General features: G+C 44.6%; 1 protein-coding gene across 1 annotated transcript in view; it reads left to right on the top strand.

Annotated features, from left to right (window-relative positions):
- The first annotated feature begins 240 nt into the window (after window positions 1-240).
- Window positions 241-27,098, top strand: part of aars2 (alanyl-tRNA synthetase 2, mitochondrial (putative)) — a 79,261-nt gene continuing 52,403 nt past the window's right edge. The window contains exons 1-10 of the mRNA XM_034188431.1: window positions 241-504; window positions 13,328-13,516; window positions 14,611-14,756; window positions 16,440-16,631; window positions 19,384-19,528; window positions 19,622-19,767; window positions 19,844-19,952; window positions 21,745-21,783; window positions 23,012-23,126; window positions 26,872-26,999. Of these exons, the coding sequence (XP_034044322.1) occupies window positions 286-504; window positions 13,328-13,516; window positions 14,611-14,756; window positions 16,440-16,631; window positions 19,384-19,528; window positions 19,622-19,767; window positions 19,844-19,952; window positions 21,745-21,783; window positions 23,012-23,126; window positions 26,872-26,999 (1,428 nt within the window). The 5' untranslated portion in view covers window positions 241-285. The remainder of the gene's footprint in view (window positions 505-13,327; window positions 13,517-14,610; window positions 14,757-16,439; window positions 16,632-19,383; window positions 19,529-19,621; window positions 19,768-19,843; window positions 19,953-21,744; window positions 21,784-23,011; window positions 23,127-26,871; window positions 27,000-27,098) is intronic.

Below are 27,098 nucleotides of genomic sequence, written 5' to 3'. Positions count from 1 at the left end.
TTGTGCAGTAAACTGAGAATGTTGATAATCTGTCAAACACATTTAACAGTTTTAACATTTTGTTTCGAAATCTTGAACTTGCAGTATTGTAATCATTTTAATATCTGAATGCAGATCAAATCGAACTTTTCACCACAAAAGTCAGATATTTCCCAAAGCGTCGTTTTTACTTGGTACCAGCAGGGGGCGCTGTTTCTCCGCTCTGTTGCCATTACAACGATAAAAGAAGAAGCCGTCAGAGCGCGTGCTCCGGTCAGCGTGTCAGAACCAGTTCGGGTCGTGAGGATGTTGGTGCAGCCGAGCCTGGTTCGGCCGGGTCTGGTCCTGTGTGGCCGCTCTGCTCGCTCCTTTAGCGGCGGTCGTCCGAACCTTCCCGCCTCCTGGATCCGAACCTCTTTTCTGGACTTTTTTCAGCACAAACACGGTCACCAGCTGGTTCCGTCCTCCTCGATCCGGCCCAGAGGAGACCCGAGTCTGCTGTTCGTCAACGCCGGCATGAACCAGGTCAGTCAGACCCGGTCCAGTTCCACTTTTCAAAATAAAAGTCAAGCGTTTGTGGCTGAAGTTCGAATTTTCTGTTTCACCTTATGGGTGGCCGCGGACTCACGTCACTTCCGGTGAAGTGGCCAATCCGAAGGCGAGAATTCGTACTTCCGCGATTGGCCGCCCGATGAAAACGAACTGGGGCTGCATTGACTGTCTGTTGAAATCAGCTGGTTTTGTTTTGTCTCTAACTTGCTTCTAACAGCCAGCTGACGGCTCTCGCTGCCTGGAACCACGAGATTTAAACACCAAGCTGACCTGAAATGAGCCACTGTACATTAAACTGACTTTACTGACGAGTCTGACCCCTTTGAAAAGTGACCAAATTACATGCATTTCTATTGAGGTCTGCGACGTTTTCATTGGCCAAAAACGGCCACCAGAGGCAAGCCCGGCGCAAGAAAAAAATATTAAGGGGGCGATGAGTTTATCACAGGGGGCGGGGTCGCCCCCCCCTCCCCCCCAAAATAAGTGCACCGGAGGAGACGTGCCTCTGAGTGTGCGTAATGAATTGGGTGCGCTCCTGGAAAGTTCATGTACTCGTATTTAGGCTACACCGTTGTAAGAGACTGACTGAGTAAGAGTAAAGAGTGATGACAGTATTTTTTTTAATTATTATTTGAACGTATAGACCCTTGGTCAAGTGATCTGCATACCACAAAACCAAACCAACAACTGATCTGAGAAATGACACGAGACAGTAGATTAACGCCACATACAGCCCTCCATCACAAACGCAAACACAGCGCAATTGGGCATGTGCGCCACTCCAACTACACATGCAGTCACAAAGTTCTTCTGAAAAACTGGCGCGATCTGAATTCAGTTGGATGAATATGGGTGTGTGTGAGGAGACAATTCACCTCGTTCACAACCTGACAGAACTTAACAATGCGCTGTTGTGCACTATTGCGCATAACACGGAACACTATTCTTGACCATGCGTCATGGTTCCTGATAATTCTCCAGCAACATGTGCCATTAATCATAACGTGTGGTAACAGGTTGCAGCAGTTCCTGAGGACACCTGAGAATTGTGTTGTTGTGCGCTATTACGCGTAACAGCGCATCTCAACTAGCGCAGAGCACTAGTCTCCACACACACACACCCATATTCATCCAACCGAATTCAGATCGCTCCAGTTTTTCAGAAGAACTTTGTGACTGCATGCGTAGTTGGGCTCTGTGCCATGGAGTGGTGTAGAGAGGAGGAGGAGGACAGAGCCAGATGTGTGGCTTCATGCGGCATCAGGCACATGCAGCAGGTGGAACACCTGCAGGAGCGCGCTGAAGAGCACTGAAATTATACTTTTAGCCGACTTGGTGTCAGCAATCAAACTGAATGCAGTGCAGCAGGGTTTAATTGTGCGCGCGCTTCTTCCTCCGCCAGACTGGAGGAGGTGCAGAGATGTCTGGCTACACGTGAGTCTCCTCTCGCTCCTCTGGTTGCTCAGACTCGTTCTCCTGCTCATCGGTTACAACAGCAGGTGGAACACCTGCAGGAGCGTCCTGAGGAGCTTCAGCAGGAACTGTGGAACGACATTTGGAGCCGAGTTTAATTGTGCGCACATGACAGAAAACTGATTCATCGTGGTGCGCAGTGAAATGTGACGCCGCGTTACAAGTTGTGTCAAAACTTGACAGTTTCCGTGTCACTTCATAATAACGCGTGACAGTTTGGGCTCCAAGAACCATCACAGGAACCACTAGGAATGTTGTCACGTTCTGTTAAGGATCAATACTCATCAAGACGGATCAATACACTCAGTTGCGACCTCCACGACATGAGACGAAATGAGGGTGGTGTGTGACATACGTGGAAGATTTTTTGTCAGAGAAAAACATGCTCCACGAATATCAAGAATATCACGCACCAAAACGCACTATTAAGAAACATATTCAGAGGCGTTAAGTCACATTAAGAATGTCAGGAATGTGCCAGGAATGACAGAAAAATGACATTCGTAACTTGTCGTCGTTATGTGTAAATGTAGCATTAACACCCTCCCCAAGTGAGTTGTGCTACATGATCTGCCTTTTGCTTGATGGACTTGATGAATCCCAGGAACTCCAGCTCTGACACTGCTTGAATAAATCGAGCATGCTTTAGTTCGTCCACCTTGCCGTAATCGCTGGACTCAGGATCCTTGCCCTCTGCCGCACTGACAAGCGCAACCCTCAACCTATCAAATCGCTTGAACACGCCATATCTGTTTAAAATTAATTACTGTAGTTAATTAATTTGGTTTATTTGTTAAATATGTGATATTATTGAATAAATAATATTTTGCTATATTTTCCAGTATTTCTTTTTCATTTTTCTTTTTCTTTTTTGATAACTCTCACATCTGAGGGGGCCGGATTGATGACGTGAGGGGGCGTTGCCCCCAAACGCCCCCTCGTGGTGCCGGGTCTGACCAGAGGGTGCTCGGTGTAAAGTCCGCAGCAACCCATAGGACGTGTTGCACCGAAATCATAATTTAGATTTGGCCGTGGCTATGGGTACGGACCTGTATCTACAGAGACCGTTCTAAAGATACGGAGGGTGTCTTACCGACCAATCAGAATGTGCAAATATGTCCGTACCCGTACCATATGCGGCTAAAGGTCCGACAAGGCTTCAGAACTCATCCGTACATTGTCTGTATCTTCAGTGAACCTCGGTCCGTACCTTTAGCAGTCCCGCATAAGATACGGATGTACGTACCCATAGCCACTTCATTTAGATTTAGTCTGTTAGCAACCAGCCGATGACCCACCTGGCTTACTTTGTGCACTTCTGTGACTGGTTTCAAAGTTAACGGCATTTGCAACAAACCTCTATGGAGACCTCCTTGTGTGTTTCCGACAGCGGTGACATCACTATTAGAAGCGTCCCAGCGTGCGCTTGAATGGAATGTAGCTGCTAACGTTAAGAACAGAGCAGCAGATTAATTCCAGAGTTTCCGTCAGTGTCATGTCGCACTGTAACACAGCCTGTTAAAATCAAAACAAAACTCGTACAAATGTTGTATATTGGGGGAGGTGATGGTCTAGTGGTTCAGGTGTTGGGCTTGAGACCAGAAGATCCTTGGTTCAAATCCCAGCCTGACTGGAAAATCACTAAGGGCCCTTGGACAAGGTCTTTAATCCCCTATTGCTCCCAGTGTGTATGGCAGCACCCTGACATCGGGGTGAATGTGAGGCATAATTGTAAAGCGTGTTGAGCGTCTGATGCAGATGGAAAAGCGCGATATAAATGCAGCCCATTTACCATTTATATAACTGAATATGAGGTCTGTTAGAAAAGTATCCAACCTTTTTATTTTTTTCAAAAACCTGATGGATTTGAATCAAGTGTGATTGCATGAGCCAACCTTGAACCTTCGTGCGTATGCGTGATTTTTTTCACGCCTGTCGATTGCATCAGTTGCTGGTAAGCAGCTTTTGTGTGAGGTGTGTGTCGTGCGTTCGGCGTTTTTTTTTCTCATTCCAAGGAAATGGTGGAACGACTGGAGCAGCGCGACTTCATCAAATTTAGCCAGAAACTGGGCGACAGCCAGGTGGAAACCATTCGGATTATTCAGACGGCTTTCGGTGACGATCCTCTGGGCATCACACAGATTAAGGAGCGGTACAACCGGTTTAAAGACGGCCACACAACGGTGGAGAGCGAGCCGTGCTCCGGTCGGCCATCAACATGCTGAAACGACCAGATCATTTCCAAAGTGAACGCTGTGGTGATGCGGGACCATCGTGTGATTATCCGAGAAATTGTGGAAGAGGTGGACATCAGCACTTTTTTGGCACATTCCACTGTGACAGAAGATTTTGCCATGAAAAGAGTGACGGCGAAATTCATTGGCATGAAGCTGATGGCGCAGCAACAGCGCCTCCGTGATGAAGCCTCACAGGACATGTTGTAACATGCCCAGACATGTCCAGCTTGTCCACAATGTCTCGGATAGTCACACGACTGAAAAGCCACCGAAAGCCGTCTGAATGTTTCGAATGGTGGAAGAGGTGGGCATCATTTTTCGGAGTCCAGCATGTCCTGTGAGACTTCAACACAGTGGCACTTTTGCTCCGTCAGCAGCTTCGTGCCGAAGCCATCGGCTCGAATTTCATTGCAGCTCTCTTTTTCATGCCTTTTTTTTTCATGCTCCTGTCACGAGATGAGTGACATTTCTGTGACACTTTTTAAAATTTTATTTTATTATTCTAACCCTAATCCTTCTCCTAAGCCAAACCAGAACCACCCCCACCCCATGTCATCACGCATTTTGTGCACCCATATGGGATGTGCGCGATGAGAAAATAGCTTGTTCACGTAATTGTTCCTAATAAACCCGCATGGGCGAATTTGTGCATGTGCGCATTCAAATGTGTTTTATTGTTATTGTTGTTGTTTATTTATTTATTTTTGATAGGTGTGGTGGCCAAGTGGTTAGTGCACTTCAGTGTGGAAGGTTCCCAGTTCAAACCCCACCCCTACCACATTTCTCAATGTAATGTGGAGTTGTGCCAGGAAGGGCATCCGGTGTAAAACTTGTGCCAATTTAACATGCAGATCCACCTCAGATTTGCTGTGGCGACCCCAAGTGCAAAACAAGGGAGCAGCTGAAGGGATTTTCTTTTATTAATTAGTTGTTTTGCTTCGTGATCATGACACTAGAGCTTCTTAACAGGTCCCCCATGTTCAGTATTTGTTAATAAATGTGTATGTCTGCCTGTGGTGTCACACACTGTCGGCCGCAGCATGCCTCACATCTTTTACTTCAGTGCGTGTGTGCTGCGCTGAGCCTGCAGCGTTGCAGCCTCACACACACACACACTTACACTAACTCTTTTACCGTTTCATGTTTTTTGTATTTATATTAGCAAATTGTTTTTTTACTTTCACTTTTGATACTCTGTGTGCTTCTTACCCTGTGTGCTGCTACACAATGCTGCTGGAGCATCAGTTTCCTTGAGGGAGTCTTCCCAAGGGATCAATAAAGTTCTATCTAATGTGTATTCCTTTTGACAGGGTCCCAAATAAACTATCCCTGCATGTCTCCACGTCATCTGTAGCTCTGGTATAATTTCTTTCCTGTGTTCATGTTGAGTGATCTGAAGTAGTGGAGTCCCAGCTCCCACGGCCTGTTTACATGGATTTGCATATTTAAATAGGGGTGTGGAAAGGGAGGAGCTTGGTGTGCACTCAGTTCAACGTTCAGTGGGATGTACAAAAAAACGTGTTTGGATCCATGGGTACGCACACCTTGATACATCTGAATTTTTTTTGTGCATACAACAGTTTCTGGGTTTTGGTGTAGGAAATCCACAGAAGTCTTTGCACATGAGGCCCCTGGACAGGGTGAGAGGCTTGACTGTCCAGGAGGAACTCAGAGTGGAGCCGCTGTTTCTTTGAATTGAAAGGAGCCAGTTGAGGTGGTTCAGGCATCAATAAACAAATTGAATTGAATCTGGTGAGGACGCCCCCTGGTTGTCTCTCTAGGGAGATCTTCCAGGTATGTCCAAGTTGGTGGAGGCCCTGGGCAAGATCCAGAGCATAATTACAAAATACAGCATCACACACTCCAGTTGCAGGTGTCAAAATTTTATTAAGATAATGTTTTGGCCTGTAGCCTTCATCAGACCATTTTTCTTTTCTTTCGAATAATGAACGGAGAAGCCCAGTCAGGCCTGTCCTTAATGAGGGGGTGGATCCCAGACAATCACACCCAGTGTGATTTAAAAACTACAGAAATATATTTACAATACAATTCATTTACACCATTCGATAAATTCAGCTGGTTTTCAGTAAAAATTTTAATGGCTGATGAGAGATTTTGGTCTGGTAGTGTCGCTTTAAGGACGGCCCACGGCGCCTGACGGCGATCTGCGCTTCGAGGCGGCAGCGTCTCGCCATTTCAAGTTGAAAACTTCCACATTTCAGGCTCTGTTGACCCAGTAAGTCGTCAGAGAACAGAGAACTTTCAGAAGAAGTCGGCATGAGGAGTTTATTCGGACATTCCATTGTTAACGGACATTTTGTAATGAAAGAACGTGCGGGCAGAGTCGCATGTCGGGCCGGACAGGAAAAATACCTCAGTTGGAAACCTTAACGGACAAGTTGGAACATGCCCAAGCTGTTAAACAATTTCTCAGTTACTCACTTGTTGAAAGCCATCAAAAGCCACTGAATTTTACAAATGGTTTTCAACACGGAGGTGTTTTTCCTGTCACGGCGCACACAGATTCACTGAGTCGTCACGGAAACGACTCGGCGAATTTGCACGCACGTCTTTCATTACAAAATGTCCTTAAACAGTGGAATGTCCGCATAAAGTCCTCATGCCGGCCTCTTCTGAATCTTCTCTGTTCTCTCACGACGTCCTGGGTGAATTAAGCCTTAAATTAGGATGTTTTCAGCTCGAAACAGGCCGACGACGGCGCCTGGAAGCGCTGCGCGACGTCCCGCTCCGTGGGAAGTCCTTACACCAACAGAAACACCCCATAATCTCTCATCAGCCGTTAAACTTTTCACCGAAAACCAGCTTAATTTCTCGAATAGTGTCCACTTGGATATTCCTCACAGGTCCAGAAAAAATTTTGATAAAGCAACGCGCGCCGTCTCGAGCAGCGTGTGAAACAAAGGAATTTAGCCGAGAGGGCGGGACCGCATCTCACTCAAGGCCTGCCCACAGGGAAATGACGTCACCGACACGCGTGAAAAAAAACTCATGCATGCGCACGAGGGTTCAAGCATTCAAATCCATATAGTTAAAAAAAAAAAAATAAAAGTGTTGGTTTTTTATCTAATAGACCTCGTATACAGTAGACAGAGTTTTATAATCAATCCACTTTGACCATTGTTTCTCAAATTTACCAGCTTTCAACCTCAGACAGTGAGTAATTTTTTCCTATCAAATAAATTTCCTTGATTATGTCAGTCCACTGTTGTATTTCCAGTGGGTTGCTTTTTAACCAGTTCCTTGTTATAACTTTTTTTGCTGGCCACAAGCATAATTATGAACAAATAGAAGTCTTCAGTTTGAATAATTCCTTCAAGTAGCAAGCCCAAGTATACAACACGTGGGTTGTTAGGAATTGTGTAGCCCAGTATTTCTCCCATTCCTTTTGCAAGATTTTCCCAAAACAAAACAATTTTTGAACACTTCCAAAATATATGAGCATGATTGGCATTCTGAACCCCACACAATCTCCTGCATTGTTGTTGTTTTTTCAGTTGTTCACTTTTGACATTTGGAGTAATAAAATATCTCACCACGTTTTTCCAACCAAATTCTCTCCATTGCCTTGAAGTGGTTGAAGTGTGCTGTGAGAGACGTATAGAGTGCCAATCATCCTCTGACAATTCAGTATTCAGTTCTGTTTCCCATTTTTGTTTTATATACCAAGTATTATTCGTGTTTGCATTTTGCAATGATTTATACAGTCTTGATACAGTTTTGGGGGTAATTGTCTATATGCCTTGGTCATAATTTCTACTAAATCACTGCCATCATTTGTCAAATGTTTTCTAATTTCTGAGTTGTAAAAATGTCTTATTTGGAAATACCTAAATAATTCAGACTTGTCGAGATCAAATTCCTGTTTAATTTTCTCAAAAGATTTAAAAATATTTCCTTCTACCAATGTACATATGGCTGTGATTCCTTTATCAACCCATTTTATAAAGGTGGCATCCAGTTGTCCACCTCCAAATTTTGGGGAGTCCGCTGGCCACACCAAAACTGTACAGTCACCCTCAATCCCACGTCTATTCACCACATCCCACCAGATTTTAATAGTCGTCTCAATAATAGGATTCATATTTTCCGGTTGTGTCTTATGCTTTTCACCAAGTCTCGTTTGTGGTTGACAAGTATAGTAATTTAACTGTTTGTTTCCATTTTGATTCATATTCTGGTGAACACCAGTAGGCAGTGTATCTTAGCTGAGCAGCCAGAAAATAATTTTTAAAATTTGGGAGGGCCAGCCCACCCTGTTTTTTCTCAAGTTGGAGTGTTTTCAATTTAATCCTGGGCTTTGTTCCCCTCCAAATAAATCTACATGCAAGTTTATCCCACCTGGCAAATTGTTTATCTGGAATTTGAATTGCTAAGGAGATGAATAAATACAATAGGCGAGGCAGCACATTCATTTTTATGACCTCAATTCTAGAACTGAGATCCATAGTCAGAGTTGCCCATGTTGTCAGATCTTTTTGAACTACGACATTAATCTTATAATAATTCTCCTCATACAGTTGGTTTGGATCTCTAGTTAGATATACTCCAAGATAATTTATTTGATCTAAATCCCATTTTAGTTTATATTTTTGTCTGATTGAATCACTGGGGCTGTATTTGATACATAACATTTGAGTTTTTAAAACATTTAATTTGTACCCAGATTTCCTTCCAAAATATTTGAGAATTTTTAGCAGCTGGGGAAATGTATTATCAGGATTTTGGAGGAATACAATAACGTCATCCGCAAATAGACCTATTCTTTGTTCTTCCCTCGAAACCCTAATTCCCTCCAACTTACTGCTTTGTTGTATATGTTGAACCAGTGGTTCAATAAACAGTGCGAAGAGGGAGGGGCTTAAGCGACAGCCTTGCCTAGTGCCTGTAAATAACTTGAAGCTGTCCGTCAGATCTCCATTTATTTTGATCCTGGCTGATGGTTTTTGATATAAGGCCTGAATACACTCAACTATGGCATTGTTAAAACCCATTCTTTTTTAGGACTGCAAATAGGAATTCCCATGATACCCTATCAAAAGCCTTTTCAGCGTCTAAGCTTACTAAGGCAGGTGGAATGTTGTGTTTATTTACTTCATTTATGACATGTAATGTGCGCCGGATGTTATCTTGCGTTTGACGTCCTTTTATGAAACTTGTCTGGTCATTATCAATCAGATCTGGAAGAAAGACATTATTATCAGGTTGTCCTAAAAGTTCCCTGAAAAGCCTTCAGTTAATTCAAAATGCTGCAGCTAGAGTACTGACGGGGACTAGAAGGAGAGAGCATATCTCACCCATATTGGCCTCTCTTCATTGGCTTCCTGTTAATTCTAGAATAGAATTTAAAATTCTTCTTCTTACTTATAAGGTTTCGAATAATCAGGTCCCTTCTTATCTTAGGGACCTCATAGTACCATATCACCCCAATAGAGCGCTTCGCTCTCAGACTGCAGGCTTACTTGTAGTTCCTAGGGTTTGTAAGAGTAGAATGGGAGGCAGAGCCTTCAGCTTTCAGGCTCCTCTCCTCTGGAACCAGCTCCCAATTCGGATCAGGGAGACAGACACCCTCTCTACTTTTAAGATTAGGCTTAAAACTTTCCTTTTTGTTAAAGCTTATAGTTAGGGCTGGATCAGGTGACCCTGAACCATCCCTTAGTTATGCTGCTATAGACGTAGACTGCTGGGGGGTTCCCATGATGCACTGAGTGTTTCTTTCTCTTTTGCTCTGTATGCACCACTCTGCATTTAATCATTAGTGATTGATCTCTGCTTCCCTCCACAGCATGTCTTTTTCCTGGTTCTCTCCCTCAGCCCCAACCAGTCCCAGCAGAAGACTGCCCCTCCCTGAGCCTGGTTCTGCTGGAGGTTTCTTCCTGTTAAAAGGGAGTTTTTACTTCCCACTGTTGCCAAGTGTTTGCTCACAGGGGGTCGTTTTGACCGTTGGGGTTTTTACGTAATTATTGTATGGCCTTGCCTTACAATATAAAGCGCCTTGGGGCAACTGTTTGTGATTTGGTGCTATATAAATAAAATTGATTGATTGATTTGACTTTTTTGTTGTGTCTTTTGAATAATTCAAAATAGTGTTCCAGTCTCCCCCGCCAATCAAAATGCCATCACTTATGCTAGATATTTTATCAAATAATAGTTGAAAAAGTTTATCTTCTTCTGGAGGTGCATACACATTAATCAGGGTCACCGTAGTGTTGTCAAACCTCCCTTTAACAATTACAAACCTGCCCTCCTTATCTCGGCATTCCTGCAGTATTTCAAAGTGCACTTTGTTTGATATTAGCGTTATCACTCTTCTTCTGTTTTTATGCAAACTGTAAAAGGAATTAGAGTTAACCAAATTTTTTGAATTTTTCATGCTCCTCTTTTGCCATATGGGTTTCTTGAATAAATATAACTTTTCATTTTTTTCATTTTCCCTTTTAATTTTGTCAATTATCTGCTCCTTTTAATTGGGTTACCCAGGCCATTAACATTCATTGACATAATTTTTAATTTTGCTATGCCAGTCATGTCTTATTCTGTTAATAAAAAATAAATAACAAAATAGATAGACCCCACAGAAGAACAAGAACAGAGAACAATTATATTGAACAGACTAACATACTTGGAATACCTGTGACTCCCATCCGGTGGGAGAATTGTCTTTCCCATCATGACCCCATGAAAAGTGTGGACAAAGAGGGGGTATACAAAATTATGACTCATCTGCATTTCTTAGAAACTCCTTCAGTTTTTCTTTAGCCCTTTGAGCAGCAGCTGGCACACGTTCCTCACGAGGTCGTGCGCTCCTCTGCCACTCCAAGCACCTGAGGAGTCGTGACGTCGTATCCTCTCCTGAATCAGCTGGCACCTCCACCTTGTATCCTCGCTTCTGCAGCTCGAGTCCCGCAACGCGCGCGTTACCGTAATACCTCACACCATCCTGCCAGTGGATCTGCATGCTTGTGTATGGTGTTTGGAAGCGTACACCTTTTTCCTTCAGCACTTTTTTTAATCCCTTGATATTCTTTGCGATCTCTGTTGCATAGTCGTGATCAAAATAAATGGTCCTCCCGTTTCGCTGGATCCGCCCCGTTTTCCATGCTTCTCTGAGAATCAGTTCTTTTGTAGTGAATTCTTGGAAGTTGACCGCGATCGGTCTCGAGGGTGCATCGGGACGAGGTCTTTGTTATGGGACCCGGTGCGCACGTTGGATCTTTAAGTCCAGTCCATCCGGTAGTGGCAACTCATGCTTTAGAAATTCCGTCACAAACTGCATCATCGATTTGTTTTCTTCTGCCTCCTTGATCCCAAAGAGGCGTATGTTATTTCTTCTGGATTTCGATTCTATGTCTGTCATTTTATTTTGAATGTTTCTTTGTCGTTTGATGCACTCAGCCACTGCATCGGTCAACTCCAGTATCACGTCCTCTGCATGCCCCACACGTTCCTCCGCATTATCCACTCTTTCAGTCAGCTCTTTCATATCTTGTCTCATGTATCTTCCAAGCTTCTTACAGTCCCTTTACCACCTACAAGGTACTTGTTGTTCCAGTTTGATTTATTAATGGCGAGTTTTGGTGGGTTATTACTTCGAATATTATGGAGCGGACACCAGACACGTCTTGCTCACTGCGCCATGACACCAGAAGTCTCTCTAGGGGGCAGTTTTACCAGTTCAATGACAATGTATCTTATTAATGAGGAGATTGGATGATTAAATTCCACAAAGTGCACTGCCACGGGGGAATTCATATTTTTGTATCTGATGGTACTTCTGTGCTCTCCAATCCGTGGTTTGAGTCGTCTGTACCCACATATGCCTTCCCATGTGGACGTGTAATAAGGTAAATAAGAGATATAACCCCTCTGATGGCTGTGATCCTTCCTCTATGAGGATGTTTAAAACTATTGCAGCGATAAGTGTCGTTACACTGGCTGCAAACACCACAGCCACGGTTTCCATTAGGAACAGGAGCTAAAGTGGTTTGTTCTGGAGGAAGATATGAATGAACAAGTCTGTCTCTAAGGTTTCTTCCTCTTTTGTCCACCACCAGGGGGTTGCTCTTTGAAAACATCAAATAAAACATCCAGTCTCCTCATTCATGAGATACATTGGCATTGAACTGGTAAAACTGCCCCCTAGAGGTGGGAACGTGGAAGTTCTCCTCTCTGAAGGACAACATTACTGATCTACCACCTTAAGACTCTGTCCCCTCATGGACTAAACATTGATTTTGATTTAAGATGTTTTCTATAAAATGTCTCTGTACATTGTATTGTGTATGTAAATGAATTGTATTGTAAATATATTTCTGTAGTTTTTAAATCACACTGGGTGTGATTGTCTGGGATCCACCCCCTCATTAAGGACAGGCCTGAAAACACCTGGGCTTCTCCGTTCATTATTCGAAGAAAAGAAAATGACCTGATGAAGGCTACAGGCCAAAACATTATCTTAAAAAATTGTAACATCTGCAACAGGAGTGTGCGATGCTGTATTTTGTAATTTTGAGTCTACTGCTTCTTCATCTGCACCTCAAGTAAGACTTTTTTGGTGTGCATTTTGTGCTTTTCTTCTTTCAAGACCCAGACCATGCCAAAGGGATTACTTTTCCCATCTGATTTGGGATTATGTTGGCATTCCCCCAGGAAGACGTGGAGGACTTGGCCGAGGATGAGCTGCTCGGTCTGCTGCCAACGCGACCCGCACCCAGATCAGCAGGAGAAAATGAATGAATGTTCACAGTGGATGGTCCTTAGAAAGTCCTGCAGCACCTGATCATGATTGAAGTTGACGTCATCCCAGATAGACAAATGTTTTGGTGTCTGCTTGAAATATGGTGAAAATAAGTTCAGTTTTGTTCAAGTTATTGTGGTCTGATTGAGGACAGTGTCATCCTGTCCTCCCTCTGTCCGGTCAGGGATAAAAGCCATAAAAGTATTTTCCAAAGAAACACACACAATTTCACTTTTTAAAGTTATGAATTAGTATTTTAAGTCTCACTGGTGATGTGTTCATGGACACTTCAGGATCTAAGAGTGTTGTTCTGGGTTCCCTGTTTGTTCAGTTTAAGCCGATCTTCTTGGGCACGGTGGACCCTCGCAGCGAGATGGCGTCATACCGGCGCGTGGTCAACACACAGAAATGTGTTCGAGCTGGCGGCAAGCACAATGACCTGGACGATGTGGGCAGAGATGTTTACCACCACACCTTCTTCGAGATGCTTGGAAACTGGTCGTTCGGAGATTACTTCAAGGTGAAGAGGACAAAGTGATGGAGTTTGTTTGTTTGTTTGTTGATGTTTGCTGGTTATCACAACATTTCTGTCAACGTAAAACTTCATGCTGTGACCTCCACCTGCTTTTCAAGGTCACAGGCAGGTGGGGTTTTAATTGTGTGTCTGTTGTCTGATCTGACTCTGTTTCAGTTTTTATTTCTGGGACACTAAATTTCAATTTATTTCATTTTTTTAATTTTATATAGTGCCAAATCACAACAAAGCTGCCTCAAGGTGCGTCACACAAGTAAGGTCTAACCTTACTAACCCAGAGATCACAAACTGTTTGGTCATCCCAGAGAGACAAGGATGGAGTGAAGAAGGACAGAGGGATTGGACTTAGGAAAGGATACAGAACTAGTTTGAACATCCTCATGAACAGTACTGATCTTTTGATTCTATGAAGCAGCCTACACTCTGAAATCCAAACCCAGTAGGACTAACAGTCATCATTAGCTGTAGGAAGAAACACGAATCAGCAACAGCCAACTCTCAGTTAAAGAGAACAGAAGAGTTTTAAATCAGAATCATACTTATCTCAGGTAGAAAAAGCCCTGTGGCCTGCTGACTTCTTTTTCACCTTTGGAACACAGAGTGGGCCTGCCTTTAGGGAACGCAGAGCACAGAAAGGAACATGAAGTCTCAGCGTGGACAGGAAGTCAAATGAGTGTGCAGTAATATAGGTCCGAGACGTCCAGCAGCTGAAGTGCTGGAGTTGGAGTCAGCAAAGAGATGATCCGGCTGAATGTCTGTGTGGAGAAGAACCAATGAGCATCATTTCAGGAAGTCACATGACATTAAGTTTTTCACTGCAACCAAACAATACAGTAAAGACAACAGAACCAGAAAGTCAGGAATCAGCCAGAAAGATGTCAACTTCTACTCTGTATGTTCAGGGTCGATTCAAGTTTTTTTTTTTTTTTTTTCTTTCAATGACTGTGATTGGCTCTGATCAGGATCACTGAACCCCCCCACCTCCCGCCCTCCTACTCCTTCTAAATGTCTTGATGCACCTAAATCCTGATACGTGTCCTGAGCCACGTGTCACTTTGTGTCTGTGACTGTGTATCCAGGAGCAAGCATGTTCCATGGCCTGGAGCCTCCTCACAGAGCATTATGGGATACCCGCCGACAGACTCTACATATCATATTTTGCTGGAGATGCTGCGTCTGCTTTACTGGCTGATGAGGAGACTCGTCAGATCTGGCTGGATATCGGGTGCGTTTGCATACAGTCAGGCAAATAAGTCTTTGATCCACTGTCCATTTTGCAAGTTTTCCCACCTACAAAGAATGTAGAGGTCTGTAGGTTTATCATAGGTTCACTTCAATTGTGAGAGACAGAATCTAAAAAAAAAAAAAACAAAATCCAGAAAATCACATTGTATTGATTTTTAAATAATTAATTTTCATTTTATTGCATAAAATAAGTATTTGATCCAATAGAAAAACAGACCTTAATATCATGGAGGGGTCTGAAATTTTCATCTTAGGTGCATGTCCACTGTGAGAGACATAATCTAAAAAAAAAAAAAAAATCCATAAATCACAATATGATTTTTTTTTAATTTATTTGTATGTTACTGCTGCAAATAGGTATTTGACCCCCTGTGAAAATCAATGTTAATATATGGTACAGTAGCCTTTGTTTGCAATTGCAGAGTTCAGACGTTTCCTGTAGTTCTTGACCAAGTTTTCACACACTGCAGCAGGGATTTTGGTCCACTCCTCCATACAGATCTTCTCCAAATCTTTCAGATTTGGAATTTCAGCTCCCTCCAAAGATTTTCTATTGAGTTCAGGTCTGGAGACTGGCCAGGCCACTCCAGGACATTGAAATGCTTCTTACGGTGTTTCCCTGGCTGTGTGTTTGGGGTCATTGTCATGCTGGAAGACCCAGCCATGACCCATCTTCAATGCTCTTACTGAGGGAAGGAGGTTGTTTGCCAAAATCTCACAATACATGACCCCATCCATCCTCCCTTCAATACGGTGCAGTCGTCCTGTCCCCTTTGCAGAAGAGCACCCCCAGAGTATGATGTTTCCACCCCCATGCTTCACGGTTGGGATGGTTTTCTTGGGGTTGTTCTCATCCTCTAAACATGGTAAGTGGAGTTGATTCCAAAAAGTTCTATTCTGGTCTCATCTGACCACATGACCTTCTCCCATGCCTCCTCTGGATCATCCAGATGGTCACTGGTGAACTTCAAACAGGTCTGGACATGTGCTGGCTTGAGCCGGTGGACCTTGCTGCCCTGCAGGATTTTAAACCGTGACAGCATCATGTGTTACTAATGTAATCTTTGTGACTGTGGTCCCAGCTCTCTTCAGGTCATTGACCAGGTCCTCCTGTGTAGTTCTGAGCTTTCTCAGAATCATCCTGACCCCATGAAGTGGTGGACAGGTTGAGGTGTGATTGATTGAGTGTGTGAACAGGTGTCTTTTATACAGGTAACAAGTTCAAACAGGTGCAATTAATACAGGTAAAGAGTGCAGAATAAGAGGGCTTCTTAAAGAAAAATTAACAAGTCTGTGAGAGACAGAATTCTTGCTGGTTGGTAGGTGATCAAATACTTATTTCAGGCAATAAAATGCTAATTATTTAAAAATCAAACAGTTGTGATTTTTAATAATTTTTAAAATGATATTTTAAAAATCATTTACATTTTTTAAAAGATTTAAAAAAAAGGTAAATACCATTTATTTACCTTTTTTTTCCGTTTCTGTCTCTCACAGTTGAAGTGTACTTATGATAGACCTCTACATTCCTTGTAGGTGGGAAAACTTGCAAAATCGACAGTGGATCAAATTAGTACTTGATCCACTGTATATCTGAAATTCAGGCCAAGGAAGTGGGTGTGTCTTTGAGGTGGGATCAGCTGACTGAATGTATCTTCCACAGAGTTCCTCCAGCTCACCTCCTGCCATGTGGTCTGAGTACTAACTTCTGGGAGATGGGGGACTCAGGCCCCTGCGGTCCCTGTACTGAGATCCACTATGACCACGTTGGAGGTCGAAATGCTGCCTCACTTGTGAATGCAGATTGTCCTGATGTGGTGGAGGTCTGGAACCTGGTCTTTATGCAGTACAACAGGTTGATTAACATGCATATATTGGCCTCTCTTCATTGGCTTCCTGTTAATTCTAGAATAGAATTTAAAATTCTTCTTCTTACTTATAAGGTTTTGAATAATCAGGTCCCATCTTATCTTAGGGACCTCGTAGTACCATATCACCCCAATAGAGCGCTTCGCTCTCAGACTGCAGGCTTACTTGTAGTTCCTAGGGTTTGTAAGAGTAGAATGGGAGGCAGAGCCTTCAGCTTTCAGGCTCCTCTCCTGTGGAACCAGCTCCCAATTCAGATCAGGGAGACAGACACCCTCTCTACTTTTAAGATTAGGCTTAAAACTTTCCTTTTTGCTAAAGCTTATAGTTAGGGCTGGATCAGGTGACCCTGAACCATCCCTTAGTTATGCTGCTATAGACTTAGACTGCTGGGGGGTTCCCACGATGCACTGTTTCTTTCTCTTTTGCTCTGTATGCACCACTCTGCATTTAATCATTAGTGATCGATCTCTGCTCCCCTCCACAGCATGTCTTTTTCCTGGTTCTCTCCCTCAGCCCCAACCAGTCCCAGCAGAAGACTGCCCCTCCCTGAGCCTGGTTCTGCTGGAGGTTTCTTCCTGTTAAAAGGGAGTTTTTCCTTCCCACTGTAGCCAAGTGCTTGCTCACAGGGGGTCGTTTTGACCGTTGGGGTTTTACATAATTATTGTATGGCCTTGCCTTGCAGTATAAGGCGCCTTGGGGCAACTGTTTGTTGTGATTTGGCGCTATATAAAAAAAAATTGATTGATTGATTGATATCAGCACCTTTCAGACACGTTAAACCCTTACGTGACTGTTGACACCAGTAAGGTGGCCCAGTACCGCTGCTGGTATTATCACTGCGTGGATCTAAGTCCAACACAAAACGCTGCCTTGGGAACGTGAGTGAATGTGAGTCGCGTGAGTAATTGAGACGTGTTCCTGCGTAGTTGCAGTGGCTCAGAGGAGCCCGTGAAGAGCAGTGAGCCCGTCTCTATTCATTTTTGGCTGATTTGACGTCTTAACAGACTAATACGAGCTGCAGAATCCAGAACCTCAGAGCTGAATATGCAGCTGATTTACTCGCATGAAACTGTAACTGCATGCATTAAGCCACGTGCCGGTACCAGGCCGACGCGCCTTAAGCCACGTGCCGGTACCAGGCCGACGCGCCTTAAACCAAATGAGACTCTTTAAATCCGTATGTGACTGTTAAACCCAGTCCAGTCAGGCTCCAGTCTAATGCAGCGTTTACACATAGGCAGGATGCGTTACAATGTCATATTTGCATCATTCTTGGCACATTCCTGACATTCTTAACGTGACTTAATGCGTCTGAATAGGTTTCTTAACAGTGTGTGTCGGTGCGTGATATTCGTGATTTCATGGAGCATGTTTTTGCCTGTCAAAAAATCTTCCACGAATGTCACACACCACCCTCATTTTGTCTCATGTCGTGGAGGTCGCAATTGAGCGTGTTGTGATACGTCTTGATGAGCGATGATCCTTAATAGAGCGTGACAGCGTTCGTAGTGGTTCCTGTGATGGTTCTTGGAGCCCAAACTGTCATGTGTTGTTACGAATTGACATGGAAACTGTCAAGTTTTGACAGAAATTGTAATGCGGTGTCACATTTCACTACATGCCATTTCTCTCACGTGCACACAATTAAACCCTGCTGCACCGCGTTCAGTTCCATTGCTGCAGTTTGCAGGAGGACAGTCACGCCAAGTCTCGTTCCAATGCTCCTCAACGCGCTCCTTCAGGTGTTCCACCCGCTGTTGTGCCTGATGTTCGAGAGAAGGAGTCTGAGCCAGAGGAGAGCTGCGTGCAGCCACACATCCGGCTCTTTCCTCCTCCTCCTTTCTGCACCACTCCACGGTACAGAGCCCAACTAAGCATGCAGTCACAAAGTTGTTCTGCTGTGGATTCATCTGCTGACGGTACGATGAACATGGGGTGTATTTGGAGACAATTTGCCTGATTCACAATGTGACAGAACATTATGGTGCGCAACAGCACAGAACATTATTATTAATCGTCCGTAATGGTATGCAAATAATGAATATTTATGTGTTCAATGGAATGAATATTTAATTTGGTGAAAGCTGGAACAAACCATTCAACGCCTCGTTGAAAAAGGAACTCGTTGAAAAAAGGGACTTACATTTTGGTGTTCCACTGGTGCTGAATTCCAACACAAACTTTAAATAGGAGTCCAAATTATGATGTGTAGTCCAGTGATGCTGTGCACTGACTTCGTACTTCCATATTAATATTAATAATAATAATAAAAAAGACTTTGTGTGGTTCCTTAGTCCAGCCAAAAATCATGTCAGCTTTTAATCTGAACAGCTCTTCATGCCTCCAGGTGGCTTACAGCCGTGTGCGTGCGTCTGCATGTGTGTGCGTGTGTGTGTGTATAGAGTGCAATGGTACCAAATGTATGGAATCAAATTTGCACTCTAAATGCAGTGCAACACAAATGGGACAAATAATCCATGTCATGTGACATACAAAGCACCAATGAAATGACAAGGATCCACTCAGCTGTTATATAATTCCTGATAATTCGCCAGCGATACGTGCCATTAATCGTTTCGCATGGTAACATGTTGCAACAGTTCCTGAGGACTCCTGACGCTTCTGCCCCGAATCATCACATTTGTGATCAGTGGCCCAGAATGTGTACTTGGTGGCATTCGTGACTTGTCGTCGTTATGTGTAAATGCAGCATAAAGGTCTGTGACTGTGTTTGTCAGGGAAGCAGACCACAGTCTTCGCCTCCTTCCACAGTTCAGTGTGGACACCGGCATGGGACTGGAGAGACTAGTGAGCATCCTGCAGGGCAAGAGATCCAACTATGATACCGACCTGTTCAGCCCCCTGCTCGCTGCGATCCATCAGGTACAAAAACCTCTAAACCAATGCAGTAGATTAGTTGAAGCGTGGCACCAGGTACAACGCTGTGGTATTCATGATGCTGTTTGTCCTCCTCAGCGATCTGGTGTTGGGTCCTACCAGGGCAGGACGGGTGTGTCTGATGAGGGGAAGGTGGACATGGCGTATCGTGTGGTGGCAGACCACATTCGCACTCTGGCAATTTGTATCGGTGATGGTGTTTACCCTGGCATGTCAGGACCTGAGTGAGTCTTTGTTTGCTTCAGGACACCTAGAGTCCAGAACTGTCTCCCTGGTGATGTTAACCCTTTCCTGTCTTAGGCTGGTGTTGAGGAGGATTTTACGGCGGGCAGTTCGTTTCTCTGTTGATCTCCTGAAGGCTCCTCAGGGAGCGCTGGCTAGCCTGGTTCCCACTGTTGCCCAAATATTGGTACGTTTCCCATAATTCTTCTGACTGCATAATGGGGGGAAATAAAGGTTTTCTGAGTTTCCTTCTGATGGAAATCGTGTCTTTTCCTTTTCATGCCACTGACTTGTTTAACCATTAACCCTCAAGAAACCAAGTGGGGTCATTCCCCGTGTATTTGTTTGTGTTTTTTTTTTTTTGTTTGTTTTTTTTTTGCACCGTTTTTTGTGCACCGAGGACAAACAGTGTTGTAAAGAACAATAATCAAGACGTTAAACAGCAAACTTCACTTTCCGACATGAACAGGAAGTGACTGTAGCTCACAGCAGCTCCCATTGAAAATAACAGAGAGACAGACTGTGATTCTCACATGTTTACATAAAATAAACACAATAACAACGTCTATAAACCCAGAGAATATATTCATGAGAGTTTTAGGCACAATATAAAAATAGTTTTATGTTGCGATGTTAATGGTGTTGTCTGTGTGCAGCGGTTAAAGTGCAGCGTGATCAGAGCGTCTCAATGCAGTTCTCACTGTTACTGAGATCTCACAGCGCGGCGACCTCTCTGAGGTTTTGCGGGATTTGAAACCTGAAAAGGGCGGATGGGGCAATTTCAGTCTCAGTTGAACCCCTGCATGATATCGCGGGATTTGACCCCTTCCTGGGACAGCCCGCTAGTGTGCAACACAGACATAGTATCACTTCACACGGAAAGATGGTGTACTATTCTGTTGGGAGAGGTCATGTCAGTAAGTTTTAGCAAGATTTAATGTAAATAATGATCATGGGGCTGTCCCCGGAAGTACAATTTTTGCATCATATGTTCTTTCATTTCACCCACCCTCAAATGAGACTACAGTACCCAGTTCTAATATTAAGATACTAGGATGGTGATCTGTGGGGAACCACGGGGTCTAGATGTGGTTGCTTGTACTATGTACTGAAGTCAGCGTGGGTGCTAGTTCTCCGTCAAATGACGGAAATCCATCAAAATTGAAATTCATTTTCCGTCATTTCCGTCAGTTCTCAATTGCTATTACGCTTTAGTCAGGCCTTTAAAATACTTTTGTGGACTCTTGCTGTAATATGTTGTCAGTGGTTGAGATAGTTGCTGTCGGCATCTAAACCTGATGGAAATCTCTTTGTGATGTATGTATGTCTAAAGTAAAACAAAAAACACTCCAGGTATGTTTTTGACGAGAATATAACATAACTTTATTACAAGCTCAAATGTTGATCTTGCATGATAAAGGCCTTTTAATAATAACTCACTTAAAGAAATAATGGCAAAACTCACGTGTAATTAAAAACAGCAAAAAAAAAAAGATTAATTGAAAAAATAATTGAGAAATTAAAGAGAAAAAGTGATTTCTCTAATTAGGAATTGTGTTTCCAGAATTCCCCAGAATGCACCAAAATGCACCATTTAAAAAAAAAAAAAAAAAAAAAAAAAAAAAAAAAAAAAAAAAATCCGGGATGCCCCTGGACCCCCCCCCCCGTACCGTTTGCGCTGCACAAACCGTCCACAGCCAAAAAATGTTCAGTCAAAAAAATTTTTCTCACCAGCACCCATGGGTCAGGTAACTTTTGGTAAAATCAAACTGGAGTTTGAGCCACTACAAAGGGATGCGAGTTAAAAGACGTTCACCTCACGTGCACAGCGAGCATGTGATATGTAATATGATCATATTCGGTGTTCATTAAAAATGCACAGAGCGCTCGCTCGTCATGCTGCTAGCTGGGTTAGCGTAGCCTAGCTGGCTGTTATGAATCTTACTGGCTGATTGACAGCTTGCTTTCCTGGTTGCCAGGGTGACGTGTATCCTGAAGTCCACAGTGAAGCCCACCGGGTGAGTGTGCATCTCAGAACATGACTCGGCAGTTTCACTTAGGTTTCTTGTGACTGAAGCTGTGTGAACTTTTGAGCGTATGGAGCTAGCCTTAGCATTCTCGGGTGCAAAGCCAGACGTGGGTCAGACCGCTGAGTCATCAAACAATGCTGTAGTTAGCCTTTTCGGAGTGGGACAGAAGATCCCCACCTCCATGTTTTGTGATCTCACAAACATTTGTTGGTTCACAGTTGACATCTGGGCAGTCCCGTGAAACTTGCATCCGTTATGGCTCTCAGTGGTCCTGCTGTGATGTAGCCATCTCAGAATTATGGATGGTCCATTATTTCTTCATCCTTTTGAGAATAAAGAATCTTTGGCACAGCAGGACCACTCAAAGTAGTCACAGACGTCACCATCTCTTGTAATTGTCCAGCTACAAGAACCCTAGCACTGGAGATGTCTCAAATCCCAGCAGGAGGATCAGGCTGATAAAACTGCTCAAAGTAGCTGATCCAGTGTGACGGTACAGCAGAAGCATCCATCTGTCAGGACTGAACCGTCCCCCATCCTCTGTCATAACTGCTTTGATATGAGGTGTAGGTTTGCAGGAACAGAGCAAGTAAATCCCTTTGGGTGGTCCCACTCAGGGTCGCTGCAGCAGGTCCAACATGGATCTGCAGGTTGATTTGGCACAAGTTTAATGCCGGATGCCCTTCCTGATGCAACTCCATATTACACAGAGAATGGGCAGGGATGGTTTCAAACTGGGAACCTTCTGCACTAGAAACAAGCACACTTAACCACTTGGCCACCATCCCTGCACTTTGATTTCTTTGAAAGCAGGTCGAGGGTCACTAGACCACAGTCAGTGAGTCACCCAATCATAGATTTCTCTAACAAATGCCTCCTTGTCCAGAGCCATCTCTGTCTGCTTACTTAGCTTTCTAATTGTTTTTCAGTCTCGCTTTGTCAGGTTTAGGGTTACCCCTTGTTGCTACGACAATCATTCTTGCCTGTAAATGGGTGGAGTGTATTTTATCACTGATTGCAGATGGGAAGACCTGATCCATAGCGTCATGGTCCAGATGGAGTCCGTATTGGTCATGGGTTGGGCGGGATGCAAGTTAGCATTTTGATATGGTGCTTCCTGTTTACAGGAAATCATTCTGTCTTTATCCAAACTGGCATCTGAAAATCCTGGTTGAACCATGTTTCATGTCCATTGGTTTGTTTTGTTTCCTTGCAGATCATGGATATAATCAATGAGAACGAGGCTCAGTTCCTGTCGTCCTTGCAGCAGGGCAGCAGGCTGATCCAGCGCACTCTGAACACACTCGACTACAAGCAGGGAGTTTTTCCTGGTCAGTTCCTCCTCTGAGCCACAGCTCCCATCTGCCCACAGGCAGGTTGGAGATTAATCAGTTTGAGTTGGTGAGGAGGATCACCAGCCCCCGCTAGAACAAGTCCCTTTTGTGTTTAGTGTGTGTGTGTGTGCTCAAGTTTAGTGTGTGTGGGGTGGGGGTGTTTAATGTGTGCGGGTGCTTAGTGTGTGTGTGCAGGTGCTTACGAGGTCTGTCCAAAAAGTAACGGACCTTTTTATTTTTTTCAAAAACCATATGGATTTGAATCACGTGTGATTGCATCAGCCAAGCTTGAACCTTCATGCGCATGCGTGAGTTTTTTCACGCCTGTCGGTTGCGTCATTCGCCTGTGGGCAGGCTTTGAGTGAGGAGTGGTCCAGTCCCCTCGTCGGATTTTTATTGTCAGTGAAATGGCTGAGCGACTGCCGCTTTGCTCCATGAAATTTTTTTCAGAAACTGTTAGACAGCCAGTTGGAAACCATTCGAAAGATTCAGATGGATTTCGGTGAAGATTCTGTCGGCGTCACACAGATTAAGCAGTGTTAAAACCTTTTTAAAGACGGCCCACAGTGGCGGAGGGCGCGCGGCGCGCCGAGCGGCCATCGACAGGCTGGAACGACCAGATCATTTCCAAACTGAATGCTGTGTTGATCCGGGACATCATGTGACTACCACAGAAATGGCAACAGAGCTGGACATAGCACTTTTGTGGCACATTCCACTGTTACAGGAGATTTTGTAATAAAGATGTGTGGAAGATGTCGCTGGTCGGCACGGAGCCACTCATGGCGCACAAAAAAAAAAAAAAACCTCCGTGTTGGAAACGATTCGGAAGATTCAGACGGCTTTCGATGGCTTTTCAGTCGAGTGAGTATCCAAGAAATTGTGTAACAGCTGGACATGCCACAACATGTCCTGTGAGACTTCCAACACGGAGGTGTTTTTTTGCTGCGCGTCCTGAGCTGCTCCGTGCCGACGCGCGAATTCCTCCGCACGTCTTTCATTACAAAATCTCCTGTAACAGTGGAATGTGCCGCAAAAGTGCTGATGTCCAACTCTTCTGCGATTTCTCTAGTAGTCAGACGACGTCCCGGATCAACACAGCGTTCAGTTTGGAAATGATCTGGTCATTCCAGCCTGTCGATGGCCACTCGGTGCGCCGGGTGCCCCCTGCCGCTGTGGGCTGTCTTTAAAAAGGTTTTAACACTGCTTAATCCGTGTGACGCCGACAGAATCTTCACCGAAATCCGTCTGAATCTTCCGAATGGTTTCCAACTGGCTGTCTAACAGTTTCTGAAAAAAATTTCATGGAGCAAAGCGGCAGTCGCTCAGCCATTTCACTGACAATGAAAATCCGACGGGAGGGGTGGACCAGTGCTCACTCAAAGCCTGCCCACAGGCGAATGACGCAACCGACAGGCGTGAAAAAACTCACGCATGCACACGAAGGTTCAAGCTTGGCTGATGCAATCACACGTGATTCAAATCCATATAGTTTTTGAAAAAAGTAAAAAGGTCCGTTACTTTTTGGACAGACCTCATAGTGTGTGTGTGTGTGTTTAGTGTGTGTTTGTGGGTGTTTGGTGTGTGTTTGTTGCCGTCTCTTGGCAGGACACATCCTTCTGCAGTGCTTTTGTGATGGAAATCGTGTTTTGCCTGGTGTGGGAGTTCACTGTGGTGGGGGCCGTTGTTGTTGACTTCTCCCCGTCAGCTGATGTGCTCTGTGACACAGTACGTGTGACTATCGTCAGACTTCAGGAAAAGTATCCTGATGCAGTGTTTCTTATGTCAGGATATTTTAATCATGTCTCTCTGACTAAGATTTTGCCCACGTTTAGACAATTTGTGGATCGTCACACACGAGGGGACAAGACGTTCGATCTGCTTTACTGTAACGTCAAAGAAGCGTATACATGTACTGCACTGCCCCCTGTTGATCGATCTGATCATGACATGGTTCACCTCGCTCCCTCTTACTTGCCTGTAGTTAAAAGGCTGCCTGTCACCACCAGAACATCCAGACGCTGGAACCTGGAGGCAGTTCAAGCCCTCAAGTGTTGTTTTGGACAACTGACTGGGACCTTTTTAGTGAGGTGTGTAGAAATGATACAACAGAACGTGTAACACATTAGATCAACTTTTGTTCTGAAAAGCCCTTCACTGCTATTCAGATAACAGACCATGGATTACCAGCAACCTGAGAGCTCTTATAAATGAGAAGAAACATGCTTTTAGAATGTGTGACAGGGACAAAGTCAGAGAAGTCCAGCAGGAAGTGAAGGTGGAGCTGAAGGAGGGTAAAGAAAAGAAAAGCTTCAAGCTCCAAGTTGGAGCAGTAGCTGCAGCAGGATGGAGCTGGGCAGGTGTGGGCTGGTATGAGGAAGATTACAGGTATGAAACAGGGGGGGTTTTGTCTGATGATGACCAAAATCTAGTTGATGATCTCAAGAGATTTTTCAACAGATTTGACCGTCCCACTCAAGCACAGCCCCCACAGTCCTCCCACTCTGACCTACAGCCAGCTCCCCATTCAGTGTTTTCCTCCTCCATTCAGTCCACCCTCACTAGCTGTTCAGGGTCCAGGCTCCTCGCCTCTTCCGGCAGGGACATCACTGATTCTCTGTCCAGCTCAGGTCAAGAGGGAGTTGGACCGACTGAAGCCGGGGAAAGCAGTGGGACCGGACAAAATCAGCCCGAAGCTGTTGAAGACTTGCTCTGCTGAACTGTTTGGGATTTTATCAGATCTGTATAATATGAGCCTGCACTTACAGAAGGTCCCCAAGCTGTGGAAGACATCTTACTTGGTCCCTCTGCCAAAGAAAAGTCAACCTACTGAAAATAAGGACAGTAGGCCTGAAGCCCTCACTTCACATGTGATGAAGGTGTTGGAGAGGCTGATCCTCCCCTCATCAGGACCACTGTAGCACCTCACATGGATGTCCTACAGTTTGCCTACCAACTGAATATTAGTGTGGATGATGCACTCATCTATATGCTGCACAGGACCTCTGCACATCTGGATACACCTGATGCTTCTGTGAGGTTGATGTGTTTTGACTTCACAAGTGCATTCCATACTGTCCGTCCTGTGCTGCTGGCTGAGAAGATGAGAATTGAGGTGGATGCATCAGTGGTCCAGTGGTGTGTGGACTATCTATCCCACAGGCCGTGGTTTGTGCATCTCCAGAGTTTTGTCTCAGATTCCATCCTGAGTAGCACAGGGGCGCCACAGGGAACAGTATTGGCACCATTCCTCTACACCATCTACACTGCAGATTTCAAGCATAACACCAACAACTGCTTCCTCCAGAAATTCTCCAATGACACAGCAGTTGTCGGTCTGATTCAGGGACAAGACGAGGAGGAGTACAGAGGAACCATTGGGGAGTTTGTCACCTGGAGTGAGCACAATCAACTTAGCCTCAGCACCGGAAAAACTAAGGAGATGATTGTGGATTTTAGGTGGGGCAGAGTGGTCCATGCAGCACCTGTTGCCCTCGGAGGCACCGAGGTGGAGGTGGTTTCTAACCACACATTCCTGGGTGTGCATCTGGATCACAAGCTGGACTGGAAAGCCAGGCGGAGTCTGTGTATCACAAGGGGCAAAGGGGAGTGTATTTTTTAAGGGACCCCCCCCCCCCCCAATCCAACCTTGGAGAAAGGGTTTCCTTTTCTTTTCTGGTCCAGATGTGGGTTTTATCTTTGGTGTGGATCAGGTCTAATCCAGGGTGTTGTGTCTTTGCAGTGACGGTGGCCTGGTCTTTGCACAGGGACCTGGGTTTCCCTTTGGACCTGGTGGATCTGATACTGGAGGACACGGGGCTTCGAGTGGACCAGCAGGAGCTGCAGCAGCTGATCACAAGCAGCCAGAAGGTGGCGCTACACCACCACACTGAAGCACAGCCACAGTTTAGCTCCAGCAGAAGACTTGAATCAGAGGTTTTCCGACCAATGTCCAAATTATTTTGCTCA

The sequence above is a fragment of the Thalassophryne amazonica genome, chromosome 15, assembly GCF_902500255.1.
Source record: "Thalassophryne amazonica chromosome 15, fThaAma1.1, whole genome shotgun sequence".
NCBI classification, from domain to species: Eukaryota; Metazoa; Chordata; class Actinopteri; order Batrachoidiformes; family Batrachoididae; genus Thalassophryne; species Thalassophryne amazonica.
This window is presented reverse-complemented; position numbering and strand designations above follow the sequence as displayed.